The following is a 24862-nucleotide window of genomic DNA, read 5'->3' on the forward strand; positions in this document are numbered from 1 at the left end:
GATAGTTAGTGATAGTTAGTGATAGTTAGTGATAGCCACGGCAGGCAGAGAGAGGGGTAAACTAGGACATCCATCCATAGGACTCCTCTGATAACACTCTGGGGCACTTTGGTTCCTTCCTCTCTCTCTCGCTCTTCCTTCCTCCCTGTCTCCCTCCCTCCCTCCCTGCCTTCCTCCCTGCCTCCCTCCCCCTCCCTCCCTGCCTCTCCCCCTGCCTTCCTGCCTTCCTGCCTCCCTGCCTCCCTCCCTCCCTGCCTCCATCCCTGCCTCCATCCCTGCCTCCATCCCTGCCTCCCTCACTCCCTGACTGCCTCCCTCCCTGCCTCCCTCCCTGCCTCCATCCCTGCCTCCCTTCCTGCCTCCCTCCCTGCCTCCCTCCCTGCTTCCCTCCCTCCCTGCTAACTGGCTTGTTACATAATAGAGAAGAATGGAGGGAGGGAAGGGAGGGAGGCAGAGAGGGAGGCAGGGAGGAAGGCAGGGAGGGAGGCAGGGAGGGAGGCAGGGAGGCAGGAAGGCAGGGAGAATGTTGAATGTTTCTATGTCTCTGAAAAATTAAATTCCCCAAACTTGTCTTCAGTGAGACCCAAGGGACCTGAGTGCCTGGGTATTTTTTGCAAATATTTCAAACGAACTTGTGCTGTTTAATAATGAAACACATGTCCACTCTTCCAGATCAGTTTGTACTTATGGTGGAATGGAAAACAATCATTTGTTGTCAGATTTAGGTTACAATCAGCTATTTCAGGTCACTAAAAGTATGTTCAAAATAAAGTTATTTTACAACCAGTATACACCCTGACCATAACATCACAAACAACGTCATAATGACAACCAGTATACAATCTGACCATAACATCACAAACAACGTCATAATGACAACCAGTATACAATCTGACCATAACGTCACAAACAACATCATAATGACAACCAGTATTCAACCTGGCCATAACGTCACAAACAACATCATGATGACAACCAGCATACAACCTGGTCATAGTGTCTTAATGACAACCAGTATACAACCTGGCCATAACGTCACAAACAACGTCATAATGACAACCAGCATACAACCTGGTCATAGTGTCTTAATGACAACCAGTATACAACCTGGCCATAACGTCACAAACAACGTCATAATGACAACCAGCATACAACCTGAACTTAATGTCAGAAACAACATCATAATGACAACCAGCATACAACCTGAACTTAATGTCAGAAACAACATCATAATGACAACCAGCATACAACCTGACCATAACGTCACAAACAACGTTATAATGACTTTTTGGCTGTTGGGGAAAAGTCAAAGATTCTACAAATCATTGATCTCTACTCAACCATTGTTCATTGGGAAATGATTACTTGCCGAAGGGTCTTCCTGCTCCTATCATATCAATCACTTTGTTGTTCTTCCATGAAGACTATGAGAGTAGTGTTGTCTATCTTTTACTGGACACAATCACCAGCTGCATGTGACACACACACACCCGCCCTCCATTTAGCAAATGTTCTATCCTCCTATTTCTATCCTCCTGATTCATGCTTACAAGCAAAAACTAAAGCAGGAAGTACCAGTGATTCGCTCAGTACGGAAGTGGTCAGATGACGCGGCTGCTACACGACAGGACTGTTTTGCTAGCACAGACTGGAATATGTTCCGGGATTCATCCAATGGCATTCAGGAGTATACCACCTCAGTCATCAGCTTCATCAATAAGTGCATCGACAACGTCATCCCCACAGTAATCGTACGTACATATCCCAACCAGAAACCATGGATTACAGGCAACATCCGCATTGAGCTAAAGGCTAGAGCTGCCACTTTCAAGGACCGGGACACTAATCCGGATGCTTATAAGAAATTCTGCTATGCCCTCCGACGAACCATCAAACAAGCAAAGCATCAATACAGGATTAAGATTGAATCCTACTACACCGGCTCTGATGCTCGTCGGATGTGGCAGGACTTGAAAACTATTACAGACTACAAAGGGAAATCCAGACACGAGCTGCCCAGTAACGCAAGCCTACCAGACGAGCTAAATGCCTTTTATGCTCGGTTCGAGGAAAGCAACACTGAAGCATGCACGAGAGCCCCGGCTGTTCTGGATGACTGTGTGATAACGTTCTCGGTAGCCGATGTGAGCAAGACCTTTAAACAGGTCAACATTCACAAAGCCGAGGGGCCAGATGGATTACCAGGACGTGTACTCAAAGCATGCGCGGACCAACTGTCAAGTGTCTTCACTGACATTTTCAACCTATTCCTGACTGAGTCTATAATACCAGTTTCAAGCAGACCACCATAGTCCTTGTGCCTCCCAAGGAAGCGAAGGTAACCTGCCTAAATTATTACCGCCCTGTAGCACTCACGTCGGTAGCCAGGAAGTGCTTTGAAAGGCTGGTCATGGCTCACATCAACAGCATCCTCCCGGATGCACTTCACACTGCCCTTTCCCACCTGACTGAAAAGATTTGGCATGGGTCCCCAGATCCTCAAAAGGTTATACAGAAGCACCACCGAGAGCATCCTGACTGGCTGCATCACCGCCTGGTATGGCAACTGCTCATTGGCTCGTTCCCCCCCTCACCTGTAACTATTCCCCTGGTCGTTGCTGTGAATGGGAATGTGTCCTCAGTCAATTTACCTGGTAAAATATGGATTAAAATGTTGTTGTTTTTTAATGCTGATATGGAGTCTTCCCTATACCTGAAGTCTAACGTTTTTGTCCTGTGTGTGTGTGTGTGTGTGTGTGTGTGTGTGTGTGTGTGTGTGTGTGTGTGTGTGTGTGTGTGTGTGTGTGTGTGTGTGTGTGTGTGTGTGTGTGTGTGTGTGTGTGCGCGTGTGTGTGTGTGTGTGTGTGTGTGTGTGTGTGTGTGTGTGTGTGTGTGTGTGTGTGTGTGTGTGTGTGTGTGTGTGTGTGTGTGTGTGTGTGTTTGTGTGTAGGATCACAACCACAGCAGCCTGTATGATGGATCTGAGGCGGTATCCTCTGGACGAACAGAACTGCACACTGGAGATCGAGAGCTGTGAGTACCACCTTCACCCCTGGTTGCAGAACACTCCCCTCCCATGGAGACGTCACACCCGGACCAATCTATATAGAACACTTCTATCGTAGAAATAGAATTAGTAGGAGATTCATTTCTTTGACCTTTTGTAAGCATTAGACAACTCGTTGTCATGCCAAACATGTATGCCGAAAAGGAAATGAACATGGGACATACTCAAATATACAGTGTAATGTATACATAATGCAGCACAGAGAGAGAGAGAGAGAGAGAGAAAGAGAGAGAGACATTCTCATTTCATTAAAACCTCACCACCCCCCTTAAAAAACACCAAAATATATCCTGTACTGTATGCATGTACCATACTCACCTTTCCCTCTACCACACGATACAAAACAACATCACACATCTCAATAACCAAAACCTCGCCATTTTGACAACCGTATATCCAAAACATCTCCCCCAGCTATACAGACAGCCCCCCAACACACCATATCTCCTGAAACATCCCCACACTTTTTATCATTCTATAGAACTCAAATTGCACCCTAAGGTGCGCAGAGACCATCCCAATAGTTAAGGGTCTGTTATCCCCCCACCTTTGACCCTGTTCCTCCTCGTTAGCCAAATAGCCAACTTTGTCTGAGCAAACAGAAAATTCAACAAAACACGTTTGGCCTTCTCCTTATTTGAATACCCAACAGTAAAAACCATACCCAACCTCTCGCACAGACATTCCAAGAGACATTAATGGCATTAACCTGGTGCACACAGAATACACATGAATCACGGTTTCTCTCATAACACAGAAAGGACCCCCCTGCCCGACTCCCGGTTCAACCCGTACCAACCAAGTGTTAGTGGCCAAGGCTCCATGTAGAACCCTCCACGGGACCTCCATCTAAAAACCCACCATACTCTCCGCCCCACATATCCCCTGGCACTGATGTGCCTTCACTCCTGTTAGGCTCCTAATGTTCCTCATCTTAATGCAGAGGTTGTAGAGAGCTTTACCTCCCACCCCTTCAAACTCCCCCAGGCTCCTAATGTTCCTCAACTTAATGCAGAGGTTGTAGAGAGCTTTACCTCCCACCACTTCAAACTCCCCCAGGCTCAGAGTGTTAAAATCCTCCAGACCCCCTTGCCAGTCCCCAGTCTCTGCCGTCAGCTGCAGTAGCAGAAACATTGGTGTCCCCTCCCCCTTTGGCCGCTCAAACACCCCCCTTACCGGCTCAGACAGTGCCTCCTGGACCTCCTCCAGGAATCTCTCCAGCAGGCTAAGAGACGTTATTCCTGTTTGTTGTGCCAGGATTTCCGGGGTTTTCCACCACTCCTCTCCCAGCAGTCGCTGGTCACCCAGCCTTAGTAAACCCACTGCCATAAGTTACCTCTGCAGGGTGGCCGACTGAACCGATCTCAAAGGGATGGCTGGGTGGTGGAATATAGGCTCCTCCCACACCCACAGCCCAGGCTCCACACTCCCTTCTCATATGGGACTTAGCAGCTGCCAGTGCATGCTGGTTCCCTCCAGCCAACATCAGTATAGTACAGCAGTCTCTGCACCGTCTTTAGTCGGAAAGCAGCCACCTTGCTCTCCAGTTTCACCAGGCCCTGTGCTCCTTCGTGGAGGGTCATGTACAACACTGCCGCCCTCAGCCAGTGATGGCCCGACCAGAAAAAGTCCACCAGCTTGCGTTGCAGGTCTGCGAGTGGGGGGGGTTGAGGACAGCCAGTTTATGCCACAGGGATGCCACCAGGTTGTTTATTATCAGCACCCTCCCTCTATATGACACTTTGGACAGGAGCCACCTCCACCTGGCCAGTCTTGACACCACTGCCTGTAACAGCCCCTCCCAGTTCTTCCTGACCCACCTCTCTGAGCCCAGATACACCCCCAACATTTTAAGCCCTTCACAACCCCACTGCAAGCCCCCTTTCTGACCATCTCAGAAACGTTATCTGCACATGCTGACACTGCTATGCCTGACATCACAACCATGCCTGTCCAGCACACTCCCTGCAATCTCAAATCAAATCAAATTTATTTATATAGCCCTTCGTACATCAACTGATATCTCAAAGTGCTGTACAGAAACCCAGCCTAAAACCACAAACAGCAAGCAATGCAGGTGTAGAAGCACGGTGGCTAGGAAAAACTCCAGAGAAAGGCCAAAACCTAGGAAGAAACCTAGAGAGGAACCAGGCTATGTGGGGTGGCCAGTCCTCTTCTGGCTGTGCCGGGTGGAGATTATAACAGAACATGCCCAAGATGTTCAAATGTTTATAAATGACCAGCATGGTCAATAATAATAAGGCAGAACAGTTGAAACTGGAGCAGCAGCACAGCCAGGTGGACTGGGGACAGCAAGTAGTCATCATGTCAGGTAGTCCTGGGACATGGTCCTAGGGCTCAGGTCCTCCAAGAGAGAGAAAGAAAGAGTGAAGGAGAGAATTAGAGAATGCACACTTAGATTCACACAGGACACTGAATAGGACAGGAGAAGTACTCCAGATATAACAAACTGACCCCAGCCCCCCGACACATAAACTACTGCAGCATAAATACTGGAGGCTGAGACAGGAGGGGTCAGGAGACACTGTAGACCCATCCGAGGACACCCCCGGACAGGAAGGATATAACCCCACCCACTTTGCCAAAGCACAGCCCCCACACCACTAGAGGGATATATTCAACCACCAACTTACCATCCTGAGACAAGGCTGAGTATAGCCCACAAAGATCTCCGCCATGGCACAACCCAAGGGGGGGCGCCAACCCAGACAGGATGACCAAAAAAGGTTCAATGGCTAATGTAGATAACTGCCCCGATAGAGGGCATCCTTGTATAATGCCCCTCACCCAGACTGGCCTATTGAGCCCCCCTCCCACCTTGACCATACATGATGCCCCAGCATACCACATCTTCAGACAGGTCAAAAACCTTTCCCCCAAACACAGACATCACATTAAACAGATACTCATGGTCCACTCTATTAAATGCCTTCTCTTGATCTAAAGAGACCAGTGTAAAGTTCACATTAGAACCTATCGACAAGTCCAACATGTCCCTGATTAAGAAGTTGTCCGTGATTGAGCGTCCCGGTACACAATATGTTTGGTCCTTATGTACTATTGAATCCAGATGGGACTTCAGTCTGTTAGAGAGGACCTTGGCAAATGTCTTGTAGTCTGCACAGAGCAATGCCACAGGCCTCCAGTTCTTAAGTTCACACAAGTCCCCTTTTTTGGGCAGGAGAGTTAGAGCCGCCCAACGGCAGCTCATCGGCAACTCTCCTACCCCGACGCATTCATGCAACACACAAAATAAGTCTAGTCCAATTATCCCCAGAATTTTTTATGAAACTCCACTGGGAGCCCATCGACCCCTGGTGCACGACCAGGGGACATTTTGTTTACGGCCTCTGCCAGTTCAATGGACAACAGAGGAATGTCAATTTCAGAGAACTTAGGGAGTTCTGCGAACAAGACCTGAGCACACATAGGATCACACAGTTCTGCCCTATACAACTCAGTATAAAACTCCAGTTTGCTCCCACATCTCCCCACCACAGAGGTCACCCCCCATCAGACAGCCGTGGAGCAATGCATACCCTTGGCTTCCCCGCTCTGTCTTTCCAAAACAAAGAAGAAGGAGCTAGGAGCATCCATCTCCTTGCGCATGGAGATCCTAGCTCTTACAAGTGCTCCCTTTGCTTTAACCTGGAAAAAACTGCCCAGGTCCCTACGTAATTCCGCTAAATTAGCCTGGAGGCCTACATTTCCTTGCCCCACCATCTCTACCTCCATCTCACTAATACTATGTTCTAGTTCCCCCAATACTCTCCTTGCCTCTGAGGATGAGAAAGATGTATACTGTTGACAGAAAAACTGAATTTGGACTTTCCCCACATCCCACCATTGACTCAGAGACTCATATTCCTCTCTTCGCTGCCCCCACCTTTCCCAAAAAGTCTGCAAACCTGAGCAAGAAGTGACATCTTGTAAGAGCTTTACATTAAACTTCCAATAGGATGCCTGCCGGGGTCCTGGTGAAATAGACAGCTGAGCCATGGTTATATGGTGTTCCAAAAACCCCACCAGGAGAATGGTAGTTCCCAACAGCCTATTGCTCTGATTCCTGGACATGTAAAAACGATCAAGTTGGGCTGCACTCACCCTAGCCCCAAAACCTTCACCCATTATTACTGTCTTGTGTTGGGATGTTTAGTTCTCCAAACATCCACTAGGTCAAACTGATTAATAATGTCCCTTAACACTCCCACTGACCCTGAATGATGATCTTCCCCATTTCTGTCTTTCGTAAAATCCATTGCACAGTTCCAGTCCCCACCGACCACCAGCGTCTCCTCAGGCGCTACCTGTGAGAGTTCCTGTCCCCTCCGACCACCAGTGTCTCCTCAGGCACTACCTGTGAGAGTTCCAGTCCCCGCCGACCACCAGCGTCTCCTCAGGCGCTACCTGTGAGAGTTCCTGTCCCCTCCAACCACCAGCGTCTCTTCAGGCACTACCTGTGAGAGTTCCAGTCTAAGACTCCCAAATAGAACCCCTCTCTCTCTCCCTGTGTTAGGCGCATACACATTTATAAAGACAAAACCCATGTTGGTAATTTCTGCTTCAACAACAAGCAGCCTACCTTTACACACCTCATTTGAGGAGCACATTTTTACAGACAGACCCAATGCAAAAATTACTGCCACCCCTGCACTAACATTTGTCCCATGGCTCGGCACGCCCCTTTCCACCAGAGCCCCCAATCAACTTCATTCACCACATCACTATGCGTCTTCTGCAGAAACAACACCTGTACTTTTTTTGTTTTATATATTCACCCAACACACTCCTCTTTCCCCCATCTCTGGTGCCATTTATATTGAGCGATCCTACCCGAAGAGTCTCCATAAGAAATGGGAGAAAAGCCAGCAAAGAAAGAGACCAATAGCAAAGCTCAAAAAGACACAGTGCCAGAAAGAAACTCTACATCTAAACAGTCTCTGAAGGTAGACCCTTACTCATTGTTGTGACCCACTTCCTCAACCTAAACTGTTTCCTGGATGAGAGGACACTATGCCCCTCATTTTTCATAGCATGTTGAACTGATTTTACAAACTTTCTCGGATCAGAAAAAAAATCCTCAAGATGATCTTTTTTCCCCTTGGTCTCATTCAGGAACCTTGTCAGTTCCCTCACCGTGTACTTTGACCCCTCTGCTTGACTGGCTGTCAGCTCCGGACCCATTGAAGTGGAGTAAAAAAAAACTCCTCATCATCCTCTTCCTCAGACTCACTTTCCTCCTTATCTCCATCTCCCATCCTGACCACCTGCCCTTACTCTCTGGTCAGCCCTCATCTACACCACCCTCCATAACCTGACTAGACCCAGCCTCATCTACACCACCCTCCATAACCTGACTAGACCCAGCCTCATCTACACCACCCTCCATAGCATGACTAGATCCAGCCTCATCTACCCCACCCTCCATAGCATGACTAGACCCAGCCTCATCTACACCACCATCCATAGCCTGACTAGGCCCAGTATCATCTACACCACCCTCCATAGCATGACTAGGCCCAGTATCATCTACACCACCCTCCATAACCTGACTACACCCAGCATCATCTACACCACCCTTAAATACCTGACTAGGCCCAGTATCATCTACACCACCCTCCATAGCATGAGTATGCCCAGCCTCATCTACACCACCCTCCATAGTATGACTAGGCTCAGCCTCATCTACACCACCCTCCATAGCGTGACTAGGCCCAGCCTCATCTACACCACCCTCCATAGCATGAGTATGCCCAGCCTCATCTACACCACCCTCCATAGTATGACTAGGCCCAGCCTCATCTACACCACCCTCCATAGTATGACTAGATCCAGGCTCATCTACACCACCCTCCATAGTATGACTAGGCTCAGCCTCATCTACACCACCCTCCATAGTATGACTAGATCCAGGCTCATCTATACCACCCTCCATAGTATGACTAGGCTCAGCCTCATCTACACCACCCTCCATAGTATGACTAGGCCCAGCCTCATCTACACCACCCTCCATAGTATGACTAGATCCAGCCTCATCTACACCACCCTCCACAGCATGACTAGGCTCAGCCTCATCTACCCCACCATCTCTAGCCTGATGAGGCCCAGCCTCATCTATCTCTCATCCATAACCTGACTAGGCCCAGCCTCATCTATACCTCATCCATAACCTGACTAGGCCCAGCCTCATCTATCTCTCATCCATAACATGACTAGGCTCAGCCTCATCTATCCCTCATCCGTAACCTGACTAGATCCAGCCTCATCTACACCACCATCTATAACCTGACTAGATCCAGCCTCATCTATACCACCCTACAAAGTATGACTAGGCCCAGCCTCATCTATCCCTCATCCATAACCTGACTAGGCCCAGCCTCATCTATACCTCATCCATAACCTGACTAGGCCCAGCCTCATCTATCTCTCATCCATAACATGACTAGGCTCAGCCTCATCTATCCCTCATCCATAACCTGACTAGGCCCAGCCTCATCTATACCACCCTCCATAACCTGACTAGGCTCAGCCTCATCTATCCCTCATCCATAACCTGATTAGGCTCAGTCACATCTACACCACCATCCGTAACCTGACTAGGCCCAGCCTCATCTACACCACCCTCCATAGTATGACTAGATCCAGCCTCATCTACACCACCCTCCACAGCATGACTAGGCTCAGCCTCATCTACCCCACCATCTATAACCTGACTAGATCCAGCCTCATCTACCCCACCATCTATAACCTGACTAGATCCAGCCTCATCTACACCACCCTACAAAGTATGACTAGGCCCAGTCTCATCTATCCCTCATCCGTAACCTGACTAGATCCATCCTCATCTACACCACCCTACATAGCATGACTAGACCCAGCCTCATCTACACCACCCTCAATAGCCTGAGTAGGCCCAGCCTCATCTATACCACCCTCAATAGCCTGAGTAGGCTCAGCCTCATCGACACCACCCTCCATAACCTGACTAGGCCCAGCCTCATCTACCCCACCATTTTTAGCCTGACTAGGCCCAGCCTCATCTACCCCACCATTTTTAGCCTGACTAGGCCCAGCCTCATCTACACCACCATCCCTGGCATGACTAGACCCAGCCTCTGCTGTCTGCGTCTCATGGCCCCCTGCACATTGACTTCGATTTATCCCACTGGCGCTTGTGCCCTCACCTTGTCTACGGCCTTTATGTGGGCACACAAAGCTCTTATGCCCCAAATCCCCACACTCAAAACACTGTAGACTATATGTGCTGGCAAACCCTGTGTAGAGCCCCTCCCCATGCCTCACTTTAAAATGCACATTTAGCTGCTGCTCATTGTTATTCAGAAACATAAACACTTGCCTCCGGAACGAAACAACATGCGACATCTACCTGAAAACCTGCCGACAGTACTCGAAAACCGCTAGCAAACTTACCAAAACGACTCAGCTCTTTCCTGATTTGATCATCTGTAATAAACGGAGGCAAATTTGCAACTACCACCCTGGTCGAATGGGTAAAAAGAGGCGAAATTGGCACCAACACAGCCCTTACAGATATTCCACTAGCAATGAGCCTACCCACCATATTTGCTCTTTTCATGAACACAACCACAGCTTTGTTCATTCTGGAAGCAGAATGTACAAATTCAGCTCCTACCTCTTCGCCGACCGCGAGCAGAACCTCCTCTATCTTAACTCCGTCCTCAGGAACACACCTGAATCCATGACGCATCGACAGCATCTTCTCCGCGTGGCTAAGAAGCCATCTCGCAAACCACACCTTCCAAACCCCAGGAAACTAACTCTGTCCTCTTCCACCCTAACTTTGGAAAACCTGTCTATACCGCTAAAACAAATAGTGCATTAACCCCCCACGATAGAAAATAGCATTTGAAAGAAAACACCAAGGACAAAATCAAGAAAATAAGTTAGGACAGAGCCCTCTACACCTAACACTCAAACTCCTAAAAACTCCCAGCATGCACTGCGAGAGCGAGAGAGAGATAGAGAGGGAGACAGAGACACAGCGAGAGAGAGATACAGAGAGAGAGATATACAGAGAGACAGAGAGATAGAGAGAGAGAGAAAGAGAGAGACAGAGAGTTGCACACACACACACACACACACATGACAAGCATTAAACTGTGGGGTCAGTACTGCTCCACTTTGGTCTTCTACTATCTACCATTTACTATCTACTCTCTACCATCTACTATCTACCATCTACTATATACCATCTCCTCTCTACCATCTACCTTCTACTATTTACTATATACCATCTACTATCTACCATCTACTATATACCATCTACTATCTACTATATACTATATACTATCTACTCTCTACCACCTACTATCTACCATCTACCATCTACTATATACCATCTACTCTCTACCATCCACTATCTACTATCTACCATTTACTATCTACTCTCTACCATCTACTATCTACCATCTACCATCTACTATATACCATCTACTCTCTACCATCTACCATCTACTATATACCATCTACTCTCTACCATCTACTATCTACTATATACCATCTACTCTCTACCATCTACTATATACCATTTACTATCTACTCTCTACCATCTACTATCTACCATCTACCATCTACTATATACCATCTACTCTCTACCATCTACCATCTACTATATACCATCTACTCTCTACCATCTACTATCTACTATATACCATCTACTCTCTACCATCTACTATATACCATTTACTATCTACTCTCTACCATCTACTATCTACCATCTACCATATACCATCTACTCTCTATCATCTAACATCTACTATATACCATCTACCATCTACTATATACCGTCTACCATCTTCTATCTACACTCTACTATCTACCATCTACTATATACCATCTACTGTATACCATCTACTAAAAACCATCTACTATCTACCATCTACTATATACCACCTACGATATACCATCTACCATCTACTGTATACCATCTGCCATTTACTATATACCATCTACTATCTACCATCTACCATCTACTATATACCATCTACCATTTACTATATACCATATACTATATACCATCTACTATATACCATCTACCATCTACTATATACCATCTACCATCTACTATATACCATCTACCATTTACTATCTACCATCTACTATATACGATCTACCATCTACTATATACCATCTACCATCTACTATATACCATCTACCATCTACTATATACCATCTACCATCTACTATATTCCATCTCCTATATACCATCGACACTCTACTATCTACCATCTACTATATACCATCTACTGTATACCATCTACTAAAAACCATCTACTATCTACCATCTACTATATACCACCTACGATATACCATCTACCATCTACTGTATACCATCTGCCATTTACTATATACCATCTACTATCTACCATCTACCATCTACTATATACCATCTACCATTTACTATATACCATCTACTATATACCATCTACCATCTACTATATACATTTACATTTACATTTAAGTCATTTAGCAGACGCTCTTATCCAGAGCGACTTACAAATACCATCTATCATCTACTATATACCATCTACCATCTACTATATACCATCTACCATTTACTATATACCATCTACTATATACCATCTACCATCTACTATATACCATCTACCATCTACTATATACCATCTACCATCTACTATATACCATATACCATCTACCATCTACTATATACCATCAACCATCTACTATATACCACCTATTTCTATCTCTCTATCTCAAAATCAAATAAAATAAAATTTTAGTTGTCACATACACATGGTTAGCAGATGTTAATGCGAGTGTAGCAAAATGCTTGTGCTTCTAGTTCTGACAATGCAGTAATAACCAACGAGTAATCGAACCTAACAATTTCACAACAGCTACCTTATACACACAAGTGTAAAGGGATGAAGAATATGTACATAAAGATATATGAATGAGTGATGGTACAGAACGGCATAGGCAAGATGCAGTAGATGGTATCGAGTACAGTATATACATATGAGATGAGTAATGTAGGGTATGTAAACATTATATTAAGTGGCATTGTTTAAAGTGGCTAGTGATACATGTATTACATAAAGATGGCAAGATGCAGTAGGTGGTATAGAGTTCAGTCTATACATATGAGATGAGTAATGTAGGGTATGTAAACATTATATTAAGTGCATTGTTTAAAGTGGCTAGTGATACATTTTTTACATGTATGGCAGCAGCCACTCAATGTTAGTGATGGCCTTGAGATAGAAGCTGTTTTTCAGTCTCTCGGTCCCTGCTTTGATGCACCTGTACTGACATTTACATTTACATTTAAGTCATTTAGCAGACGCTCTTATCCAGAGCGACTTACAAGTTAATTTTTTACCTTTATTTAACCAGGCAAGTCAGTTAAGAACACATTCTTATTTTTCAATGACGGCCTGACCTCGCCTTCTGGATGATAGCGGGGTGAACAGGCAGTTGCTCGGGTGGTTGTTGTCCTTGATGATCTTTATGGCCTTCCTGTGACATCGGGTGGTGTAGGTGTCCTGGAGGGCAGGTAGTTTGCCCTGGTGATGTGTTGTGCAGACCTCACTGCCCTCTGGAGAGCCTTATGGTTGTGGGTGGAGCAGCTGCCGTACCAGGCGGTGATACAGCCCGACAGGATGCTCTCGATTGTGCATCTGTAAAAGTTTGTGAGTGCTTTTGGTGACAAGCCAAATTTCTTCAGCCTCCTGAGGTTAAAGAGGCGCTGCTGCTCCTTCTTCACCACGCTGTCTGTGTGGGTGGACCATTTCAGTTTGTCCGTGATGTGTACGCAGAGGAACTTAAAACTTTCTACCCTCTCCACTACTGTCCCGGCGATGTGGATAGGGGGCTGCTCCCTCTGCTGTTTCCTGAAGTCCACGATCATCTCCTTTGTTTTGTTGACGTTGAGTGTTAGGTTATTTTCATGACACCACACTTCGAGGGCCCTCACCTCCTCCCTGTAGATCGTCTCGTCATTGTTGGTAATCAAGCCTACCACTGTAGTGTCGTCTGCAAACTTGATGATTGAGTTGGGGGCGTGCATGGCCACGCCGTCGTGGGTGAACAGGGAGTACAGGAGAGGGCTCAGAACGCACCCTTGTGGGGCCCCAGTGTTGAGGATCAGCAGGGTGGAGATGTTGTTACCTACCCTCACCACCTGGGGGCGGCCCGTCAGGAACCCAGTTGCACAGGGCGGGGTCGAGACCCAGGGTCTCGAGCTTAATGACGAGTTTGGAGGGTACTATGGTGTTAAATGCTGAGCTGTAGTCGATGAATAGCAATCTCACATAGGTATTCCTCCTGTCCAAATGGGTTAGGGCCATGTGCTGGGGACACGGCTGGGGATGCTGTCTAGGCCTGCAGCCTTGCGAGGGTTGACACGTTTAAATGCACTGTATTGTCCTCAAAGCGAGCAAAGAAGATGTTTTGTCTGTCTGGGAGCAAGACATCCTGGTCCGCGACGGGGCTGGTTTTCTTTTTTTAATCCGTGATTGACTGTAGACCCTGCCACATACCTCTTGTGTCTGAGCTGTTGAATTGCGACTCTACTTTGTCTCTATACTGACACTTAGCTTGTTTGATAGCCTTGCGGAGGTAAAAGCTACACTGTTTGTATTCGGTCATGTTTCCGGTCACCTTGCCCTGGTTAAAACAGTGGTTTGTGCTTTCAGTTTCGGGCGAATGCTGACATCAATCCACTGGTTTTTGGAATGTTTTAATAGTTGCTGTGGGTACGACATCGCCAATGCACTTGCCAATGCACCCTCTGTCTATCTCTTTGTCTCTGTCTCTCTCTCTCTCTGTATCTGTCTCTATCTCTCTGTATCTGTCTCTGTCTCTCTCTCTGTCTCTCTGTCTCTCTTTCTGTCTCTCTATTTCTCTTTCTCTCCACTATTTCTTTCTCCCTTTCCTGATCTCTCTCTCTCCTACACAGTCCTCTATTTCCTCATCTGTTTCTGTACCACTCTCCCTCTTTAAATCTCTCTCATCTCTTTTCTTTGCCCTGCTCTTCCACCCTCTTTTTTCTACCAGCCTTTGTATATATCTATCGCATACTTTTTTCTCTCTCTTTCTCACACACACACAGCTCACACACACACAGGGCTTGAGTGTAGTTTTGATCAGCCGACAGTAACAGCCCAGTATCTGATTTTCTAGTTCTGGTTTTAACGTGTGAATCACTCTGTGCCAGAGCATGCTATTACATTCACACTAATGAGCCACAGAGAACTCTCACTTCTCTTGATAAACTTGATGCATTTTTTAACAGACATAACTCTCAGAACTACAGATCCCAGACATAACTCTCAGACCAACAGAACCCAGACTTAACTCTCAGAACTACAGAACCCAGACTTAACTCTCAGAACTACAGATCGCAGACATAACTCTCAACACTACAGAACCCAGACATAACTCTCAGAACTACAGAGCCCAGACATAACTCTCAGACCAACAGAACCCAGACTTAACTCTCAGAACTACAGATCCCAGACATAACTCTCAACACTACAGAACCCAGACATAACTCTCAGAACAACAGAGCCCAGACATAACTCTCAGACCAACAGAACCCAGACTTAACTCTCAGAACTACAGATCCCAGACATAACTCTCAGCACTACAGAACCCAGACATAACTCTCAGAACTACAGAGCCCAGAATTAACTCTCAGAACTACAGAACCCAGACATAATTCTCAGAACTACAGAGCCCAGAATTAACTCTCAGAACTACAGAACCCAGACATAATTCTCAGAACTACAGATCCCAGACATAACTCAGAACTACAGAACCCAGACATAACTCTCAGAACTAAAGATCCCATGGTTTATGTTGGGACTGTCTGGCTGGTTACAGATCCCATGGTAGATGATAATACTGTCTAGGTGGCAACAAATCCCGGTAGATGGTAGTACTGTCTGGCTGGTTACAGATCCCATGGTAGATGGTAGTACTGTCTGACTGGCTACAGATCCCATGGTAGATGATAGTACTGTCTGGCTGGTTACAGATCCCATGGTAGGTGATAGTACTGTCTGGCTGGTTACAGATCCCATGGTAGGTGATAGTACTGTCTGGCTGGTTACAGATCCCATGGTAGATGATAGTACTGTCTGGCTGGTTACAGATCTCATCATGGTAGATGGTAGTACTGTCTGGCTGGCTACAGATCCCATGGTAGATGGTAGTACTGTCTGGCTGGATACAGATCCCATGGCAGATGGTAGTACTGTCTGGCTGGTTACAGATCCCATGGTAGATGGTAGTACTGTCTGGCTGGTTACAGATCCCATGGTAGGTGATAGTACTGTCTGGCTGGTTACAGATCCCATGGTAGGTGATAGTACTGTCTGGCTGGTTACAGATCCCATGGTAGATGATAGTACTGTCTGGCTGGTTACAAATCTCATCATGGTAGATGATAGTACTGTCTGGCTGGCTACAGATCCCATGGTAGATGATAGTACTGTCTGGCTGGCTACAGATCTCATCATGGTAGATGGTAGTACTGTCTGGCTGGCTACAGATCTCATCATGGTAGATGATAGTACTGTCTGGCTCGTTACAGATCTCATCATGATAGATGATAGTACTGTCTGGCTGGCTACAGATTGTGTAGTTATCGATGTATTCATCTACTACCCCCTTTGAATACCTTATATACACATACAAAACACACACAACTCTAGATTTTACACAAACACACACAAACAAATGAACATGCATTCTCTCTCTCTCTCTCTCTCTCTCTCTCTCTCTCTCTCTCTCTCTCTTTCTCTCTCTCTCTCTCTCACTCTCTCTCAAACTCTCTATTTCAAACTCTCTCTCTCTCTCTCTCTCTCTCTCTCTCTCCCTGGACTCACATAACATAACAACCACCTCCCTGGACGGACGGACAAGCCCAGTGATGTGATTGGTTGACAGACGTCTGTCCGAGAAGGAGCAGTGTTGAAGATAGAGGACAATGGGCCAGAACTAATAGATCTGATTCAAACTGAGTAACCAACCAGAACCTTCTCTCTCTCCCCCCCCGCCTCGGGCTCTATCTGCCCTTTTCTGACCAGCTACACACATGCACATACACACACATCTACATACACACACACACAAGGCAAGCACGCACACACAGTAGTGATGCGCGGGTCAGCTGTTTGGTCAACTGCACCCACCCACAACCAGCCAGACTATATATGATAAAGTGAAAATCTGAGGCCCACACCCGACCCTAACCCACTAATATAGAACATCTGAGGCCCCACCCGACCCTAACCCACTAATATAGAACATCTGAGGCCCCACCCGACCCTAACCCACTAATGTAGAACATCTGAGGCCCACACCCGACCCTAACCCACTAATATAGATAATCATAGGGCCCCACCCGACCCTAACCCACTAATATAGAACATCTGAGGCCCCACCCGACCCTAACCCACTGATATAGAACATCTGAGGCCCCACCCGACCCTAACCCACTGATATAGAACATCTGAGGCCCCACCCGACCCTAGCCCACTAATACAGAACATATGAGGCCCCACCCGACCCTAACCCACTAATATAGAACATCTGAGGCCCCACCCGACCCTAACCCACTAATGTAGAACATCTGAGGCCCCACCCGACCCTAACCCACTGATATAGAACATCTGAGGCCACACCTGACCCTAACCCACTGATATAGAACATCTGAGGCCCCACCCGACCCTAACCCACTAATATAGAACATCTGAGGCCCCACCCGACCCTAACCCACTAATATAGAACATCATAGGCCCCACCCGACCCTAACCCACTAATAAAGAACATCTGAGGCCCCACCCGACCCTAACCCACTAATAAAGAACATCTGAGGCCCCACCCGACCCTAACCCACTAATATAGAACATCTGAGGCCCACACCCGACCCTAACCCACTAATAAAGAACATCTGAGGCCCCACCCGACCCTAACCCACTAATAAAGAACATCTGAGGCCCCACCCGACCCTAACCCACTAATATAGAACATCTGAGGCCCACACCCAACCCTAACACACTAATATAGAACATCTGAGGCCCCACCCGACCCTAACCCACTAATATAGAACATATGAGGCCCACACCCGACCCTAACCCACTGATATAGAACATCTGAGGCCCACACCCGACCCTAACCCACTAATAAAGAACATATGAGGCCCACACCCGACCCTAACCCACTAATATAGAACATATGAGGCCCACACCCGACCCTAACCCACTGATATAGAACATCTGAGGCCCACACCCGACCCTAACACACTAATATAGAACATCTGAGGCCCCACCCGACCCTAACCCACTAATATAAAACATATGAGGCCCACACCCGACCCTAACCCACTGATATAGAACATCTGAGGCCCACACCCGACCCTAACCCACTAATATAGAACATATGAGGCCCACACCCGACCCTAACCCACTGATATAGAACATCTGAGGCCCACACCCGACCCTAACCCACTAATATAGAACATATGAGGCCCACACCCGACCCTAATCCACTGATATAGAACATCTGAGGCCCAAACCCGACCCTAACCCACTAATATAGAACATCATAGGCCCCACCCGACCCTAACCCACTAATATAGAACATATGAGGCCCACACCCGACCCTAACCCACTGATATAGAACATCATAGGCCCCACCCGACCCTAACCCACTAATATAGAACATCATAGGCCCCACCCGACCCTAACCCACTAATATAGAACATATGAGGCCCACACCCGACCCTAACCCACTAATATAGAACATCTGAGGCCCCACCCGACCCTAACCCACTAATATAGAACATCATAGGCCCCACCCGACCCTAACCCACTAATATAGAACATATGAGGCCCACACCCGACCCTAACCCACTAATATAGAACATATGAGGCCCACACCCGACCCTAACCCACTGATATAGAACATCATAGGCCCCACCCGACCCTAACCCACTAATATAGAACATCATAGGCCCCACCCGACCCTAACCCACTAATATAGAACATATGAGGCCCACACCCAACCCTAACCCACTAATATAGAACATCTGAGGCCCCACCCGACCCTAACCCACTAATATAGAACATCATAGGCCCCACCCGACCCTAACCCACTAATATAGAACATATGAGGCCCACACCCGACCCTAACCCACTAATAAAGAACATCTGAGGCCCCACCCGACCCTAACCCACTAATATAGAACATCTGAGGCCACACCTGACCCTAACCCACTAATATAGAACATCATAGGCCCCACCCGACCCTAACCCACTAATATAGAACATATGTGGCCCACACCCGACCCTAACCCACTAATATAGAACATATGAGGCCCACACCCGACCCTAACCCACTGATATAGAACATCATAGGCCCCACCCGACCCTAACCCACTAATATAGAACATCATAGGCCCCACCCGACCCTAACCCACTAATATAGAACATATGAGGCCCACACCCGACCCTAACCCACTAATATAGAACATCTGAGGCCCCACCCGACCCTAACCCACTAATATAGAACATCTGAGGCCCCACCCGACCCTAACCCACTGATATAGAACATCTGAGGCCCCACCCGACCCTAACCCACTAATATAGAACATCTGAGGCCCCACCCGACCCTAACCCACTGATATAGAACATCTGCTGTTGGCTACAGTCAGAGACGGCATAAATATCTTTTGACAGGGGGTGCAGCATTCTTTTTGTTGTTGCCTGGTTTAGATATGTTTCTGCTTATAATTTCTGACATTTTGGTAGGCTATTTGTTAGTCAACTTACCTATAATTACATAGATGCAGCTTCTCATTACATGTTGCCCTAGAGGACTAAATAAACCCCTGCCCACCAGAATAATGTCAATATAAATTGATAGAATGCTTGAATCTATTGACATCGGTAAAGGTTTCTCTGTCATCTCTGCTTCTTTCGGGGCTGAAAGATGTTTAGTGACCGGGGGGGAATGCAATAACACATTTATTTTTAGATTTTTTTAGATTTTCGATTGACATCAGTTTGACCAGTTGTTGTTTTCAACAACCCAACATGTTGCTGATAAGATTTCACTTTGGCTTGGATGCATAATTATTTTATGTGGTTGAAATACTATCAGCTTTTAACAATGTATTTAACTCAGCAAGTCACTTTTGGACAAATTCTAACGATGGCCTATGATGTCAAATTTACAATGATGGCTTACCCCGGCCAAACCCGGCCTACCCTGGCCAAACCCGGCCAAACCCGGCCAAACGTGCACCGCCCTATGGGATACTCCCAATCATGGCCAGATGTGATACAGCCTGGATTTGAACCAGGGACTGTAGTGTCACCTCTTACACTGCGACGCAGTGCCTTAGAACACGGCGCCACTCGGGAGCTTTGATGATGCTGAAGAGGGACCATCCGTAGAGGTGCTATAACTTCAAATTCACATTCTCTCAAGATGCTGAAAGCAAGAAATCCTATTTCTCCACTCCTTGCCGTGTCAACATTTTGCATACATTTGGTGGATCATTTTACTGCAAGCATTAATTCTGCATGAGTTAATAGTAAGGCTACAGTTGAAGTCGGAAGTTTACATTACATTTACACCTTAGCCAAATACATTAACAATTTTAAACTACATTTTTCACAATTCCTTGCATCAAATCAAAGTTTATTTGTCATGTACGCTGAATACAACAGACCTTACAGTGAAATGCTTACTTAGAGGCTCTAACCAATAGTGCAAAAAAGGTATTAGGTGAACAAAAGGTAGGTAAAGAAATTAAACAACAGTAAAAAGAGGCTACATACAGCCCGGTTAGACAGGCTGATTGAGGTAGTATGTACATGAATGTATAGTTAAAGTGACTATGCATATATGATAAACAGAGAGTAGCAGCAGAGTAAAAAATACATGTTGGGGGGAACACAATGCAAATAATCCGGGTAGCCATTTGATTACCTGTTCAGGAGTCTTATGGCTCGGGGGTAAAAACTGTTGAGAAGCCTTTTTGTCCTAGACTTGGAACTCCGGTACCACTTGCCATGCAGTAGTAGAAAGAACAGTCTATGACTGGGGTGGCTGGGGTCTTTGACCATTTTTAGGGCCTTCCTCTGACACTGCTTGGTGTAGAGGTCCCGGATGGCAGGCAGCTTAGTCCCAGTGAGGTACTGGCCCGTAAAACTGCTGCCATTTCTTCCGGCGACATTTTGAATCATAACATTTAATCCTGTCTAAATTCCCTGTCTGAGGTCAGTTAGAATCACCACTTTATTTTAAGAATGTGAAATGTCAGAATAATAGTAGAGAGAATGATTTATTTCAGCTTTTATTTCTTTCATCACATTCCCAGTGGGTCAGAAGGTTACATACACTTGATTCATGTTTGGTAGATTTAACTTTAAATTGGTTCATTTGGGTCAAACGCTTCATGTAGCCTTCCACAAGCTTCCCACAATAAGTTGGGTGAATTATGGCCCATTCCTCCTGACAGAGCTGGTGTAACTGAGTCAGGTTTGTAGGCCTCCTTGCTCACACAAGCTTTATCAGTCCTGCCCACAAATGTTCTATTGGATTGAGGTCAGGGCTTTGTGATGGCCACTGCAATACCTTCACTTTGTTGTCCTTAAGCAATTTTGCCACAAATGTGGAAGTCTGCTTGGGGTCACTGTCCATTTGGACCAAGCTTTATCTTCCTGACTGATGCCTTCTATATTGAAGATGTTGCTTCAATATATCCATATAATTTTCCATCCTCATGATGCCATCTATATTGTGAAGTGCACCATTCCCTCCTGCAGCAAAGCACCCCCACAACATGATGCTGCCACCCCCGGGCTTCACGGTTGGGATGGTGTTCTTCGGCTTGCAAGCCTCCCCCTTTTTCCTCCAAACATAACAATGATCATTATAGCCAAACAGTTCTATTTTTGTTTCATCAGGCCAGAAGACATTTCTCCCAAAAGTATGATCGTTGTCCCCATGTGCAGTTGCAAACCGTAGTCTGGCTTTTTTTATGGCGGTTTTGGAGCAGTGGCTTCTTACTTGCTGAGCGGCCTTTCAGATTATGTCGATATAGGACTCGTTTTACTATATAGGAGTCGTTTTAGGATATAGAAATCGTTTTACTGTGGATATAGATACTTTTGTACCTGTTTCCTCCAGCATCTTCACAAGTTCCTTTGCTGTTGTTCTGGGATTGATTTGCACTTTACGTTCAAGTACATTCCTCTCTAGGAGACAAAACGCGTCTCCTTCCTGAGCGGTATGACGGCTGCGTGGTCCCATGGTGTTCATACTTGCCCACTATTGTTCGTACAGATGGACGTGGTACCTTCAGGCGTTTGGATAATGCTCCCAAGGATGATCCAGACTTGTGGAGGTCTACAAAAAAAAAATCTGAGGTCTTTGCTGAATTCTTTTGATTTTCCCATGATGTCAAGCAAAGAGGCAGTGAATTTGAAGGTAGGCCTTGAAATACATCTACAGGTACACCTCCAATTGACTCAAATGATGAGTCATGACATAATTTTCTGGAATTTTCCAAGCTGTTTAAAGGCACAGTCAACTTGGGGTATGTAAACTTCTGACCCACTGGAATTGTGATACAGTGAATTATAAGTGAAATAATCTGTCTGTAAACAATTGTTGGAAAAATGACTTGTGTCATGAACAAAGTAGATGTCCTAACCGACTTGCCAAAACTATAGTTTGTTAACAAGACATTTGTGGAGTGGTTGAAAAACGAGTTTTAATGACTCCAACCTCAGTGTATGTAAACCTTTGACTAAACTGTATGTCACTCCAGTGTAAATTGCTAAATTGTAATTACTTTGCCACTATTGGCCTATTTATTGTCTTACCTCCTTACTTCATTTTCACACACTGTATACAGATTTTTCTATTGTATTAGTAACTATATGTTTGTTTTACTCCATGTGTAACTCTGTGTTGTTTTTGTCGCACTGCTTTGCTTTATCTTGGCCAGGTTGCAGTTGTAAATGAGAACGTGTTCTCAACTGGCCTTCCTGGTTAAATAAAGGTGAAAAAACATTGTGCGCTGTTCTTGACATAATATGGACATGGACTTTTACCAAATAGGGCTATCTTCTGTATACTCCCTCTACCTTGTCACAACACATCTGATTGGCTCAAATGCATTAATAAGGAAAGAAATTCTATAAATGTACTTTTAAGGAGGCACACCTGTTAATTGAAATGCATTCCAGGTGATTATCTCATGAAGCTGGTTGAGAGAATGCCAAGAGTGTTCAAAGCTGTCATCACGGCAAAGGGTGGCTATTTGAAGAATCTCAAATATAAAATATATTTTGATTTGTTTAACACTTTTTGATTTCTACATGATTCCATCCATGTGTGTTATTTCATAGTTTTGAAGTCTTCACTATTATACTGCAATGTAGAAAATAGAAAAAAAAGAAAGAAAAATCCTTGAATGAGTTCTAAAACTTTTGACCGGTAGTGTTGCTGCTATCATGCTATTTTACTACTTCACCAAATCTTTCTCAAACATGACTTTTCTGGCCCTGTCTTCTCTTTATCTTCAACTCTCCATTTCACAGCTTTTCTCTTAAATCAATTAAGCTCTGACATTGTCTATTTTGTTTCCGTGGTTCGACTTTAACTTTTTCTGCCCGATCCCAAAAAGCATTTGGTGATTAGGATGGAGGCTCATACAGTTCGGACCTAAGTCTTACTCATAGGTACTAATGCCAGATAGCCTAAAATAATGAAAGAAAAATCTAAATGTAGCCTATAGATATAAATTGCAGAAGAATTATACATTTATGGATTTTTTAAAGGTATTGCGTTCTCTTTATTTCAACCCGCCCTTCATCCACACGATATTTCATAACCCTAAACCCAGCATACACATCGACAAATGCACACGCACACACACATGGCCGACGAGCCGTCCTCCCCTCCCCAGCCTCATAGTCTCTTGGCCGGCCCTGTCCACACTCTGTTGATCGGAAGTCAACAACACATTAGAACCCGCAGCGTGGTGGATGGGGATAGGCTATTTGGGGAGATACTGAGCTGTTCCATTAGTTCTGTGGATACACCGGAGAGACAGATCCTACTGCATAGTACTAGTGGGCTGTAGTTGGTGATGCATGCTTTTACACACGGATTAGCTACAGTACTATGTTTTTGGCTTGGGCTAGGTTGTAGTTTGATACTGGTAGTTTTTCTATTCTGTACCATCTGAGCCTTAGCTGTCAGTGTAGGCATTACAAGTCTCAATGCTAGACACGCCAAAGACAATGACGAGCTGCATTGGTGTCGGAAGTGGGATATGCTGTGTTTTGACAGTGGTAGTGTTTCTATAGTATCTGGTTCTTCATCCATCCCGTCTCATATAGCATTAGATAACTCAATGACTGACTGGCCACACCATTACAATAACCAGCTATAGTGTTATTAATCCTATCACTACTCCTATCTATCCATCTATCCTGTGTCAGAGCGAGGCAGAGGAAGGAATTATGTCTTCATTTTTCAGAAAATCAAAGGCTGAGAGTTTAATTATTCATTGCGTCTAAATAGGTCACTGCCTCTTATTATGAGTGGCAAGCAGAGGAAGTGGTACACAGAGAAGGAGAGTGGGAGAGAGAGAGGGGTTAAACAGATAGAGAGAGAGGGAGAGAGAGAAAGAGTGAGAGGGGTTAAACAGATAGAGAGAGAGGGAGAGAGAGAAAGAGTGAG

General features: G+C 45.7%; 1 protein-coding gene across 1 annotated transcript in view; it reads left to right on the forward strand.

The window, feature by feature from the left end:
* Positions 1-24862, forward strand: part of LOC135526724 (gamma-aminobutyric acid receptor subunit beta-2-like) — a 145743-nt gene that overhangs the window by 103785 nt on the left and 17096 nt on the right. The window contains exon 5 of the mRNA XM_064955332.1: positions 2951-3033. Coding sequence (XP_064811404.1) covers positions 2951-3033 — 83 coding nt within the window. The remainder of the gene's footprint in view (positions 1-2950; positions 3034-24862) is intronic.

Source organism: Oncorhynchus masou, chromosome 32 (assembly GCF_036934945.1).
Source record: "Oncorhynchus masou masou isolate Uvic2021 chromosome 32, UVic_Omas_1.1, whole genome shotgun sequence".
Lineage (NCBI taxonomy): Eukaryota > Metazoa > Chordata > Actinopteri > Salmoniformes > Salmonidae > Oncorhynchus > Oncorhynchus masou.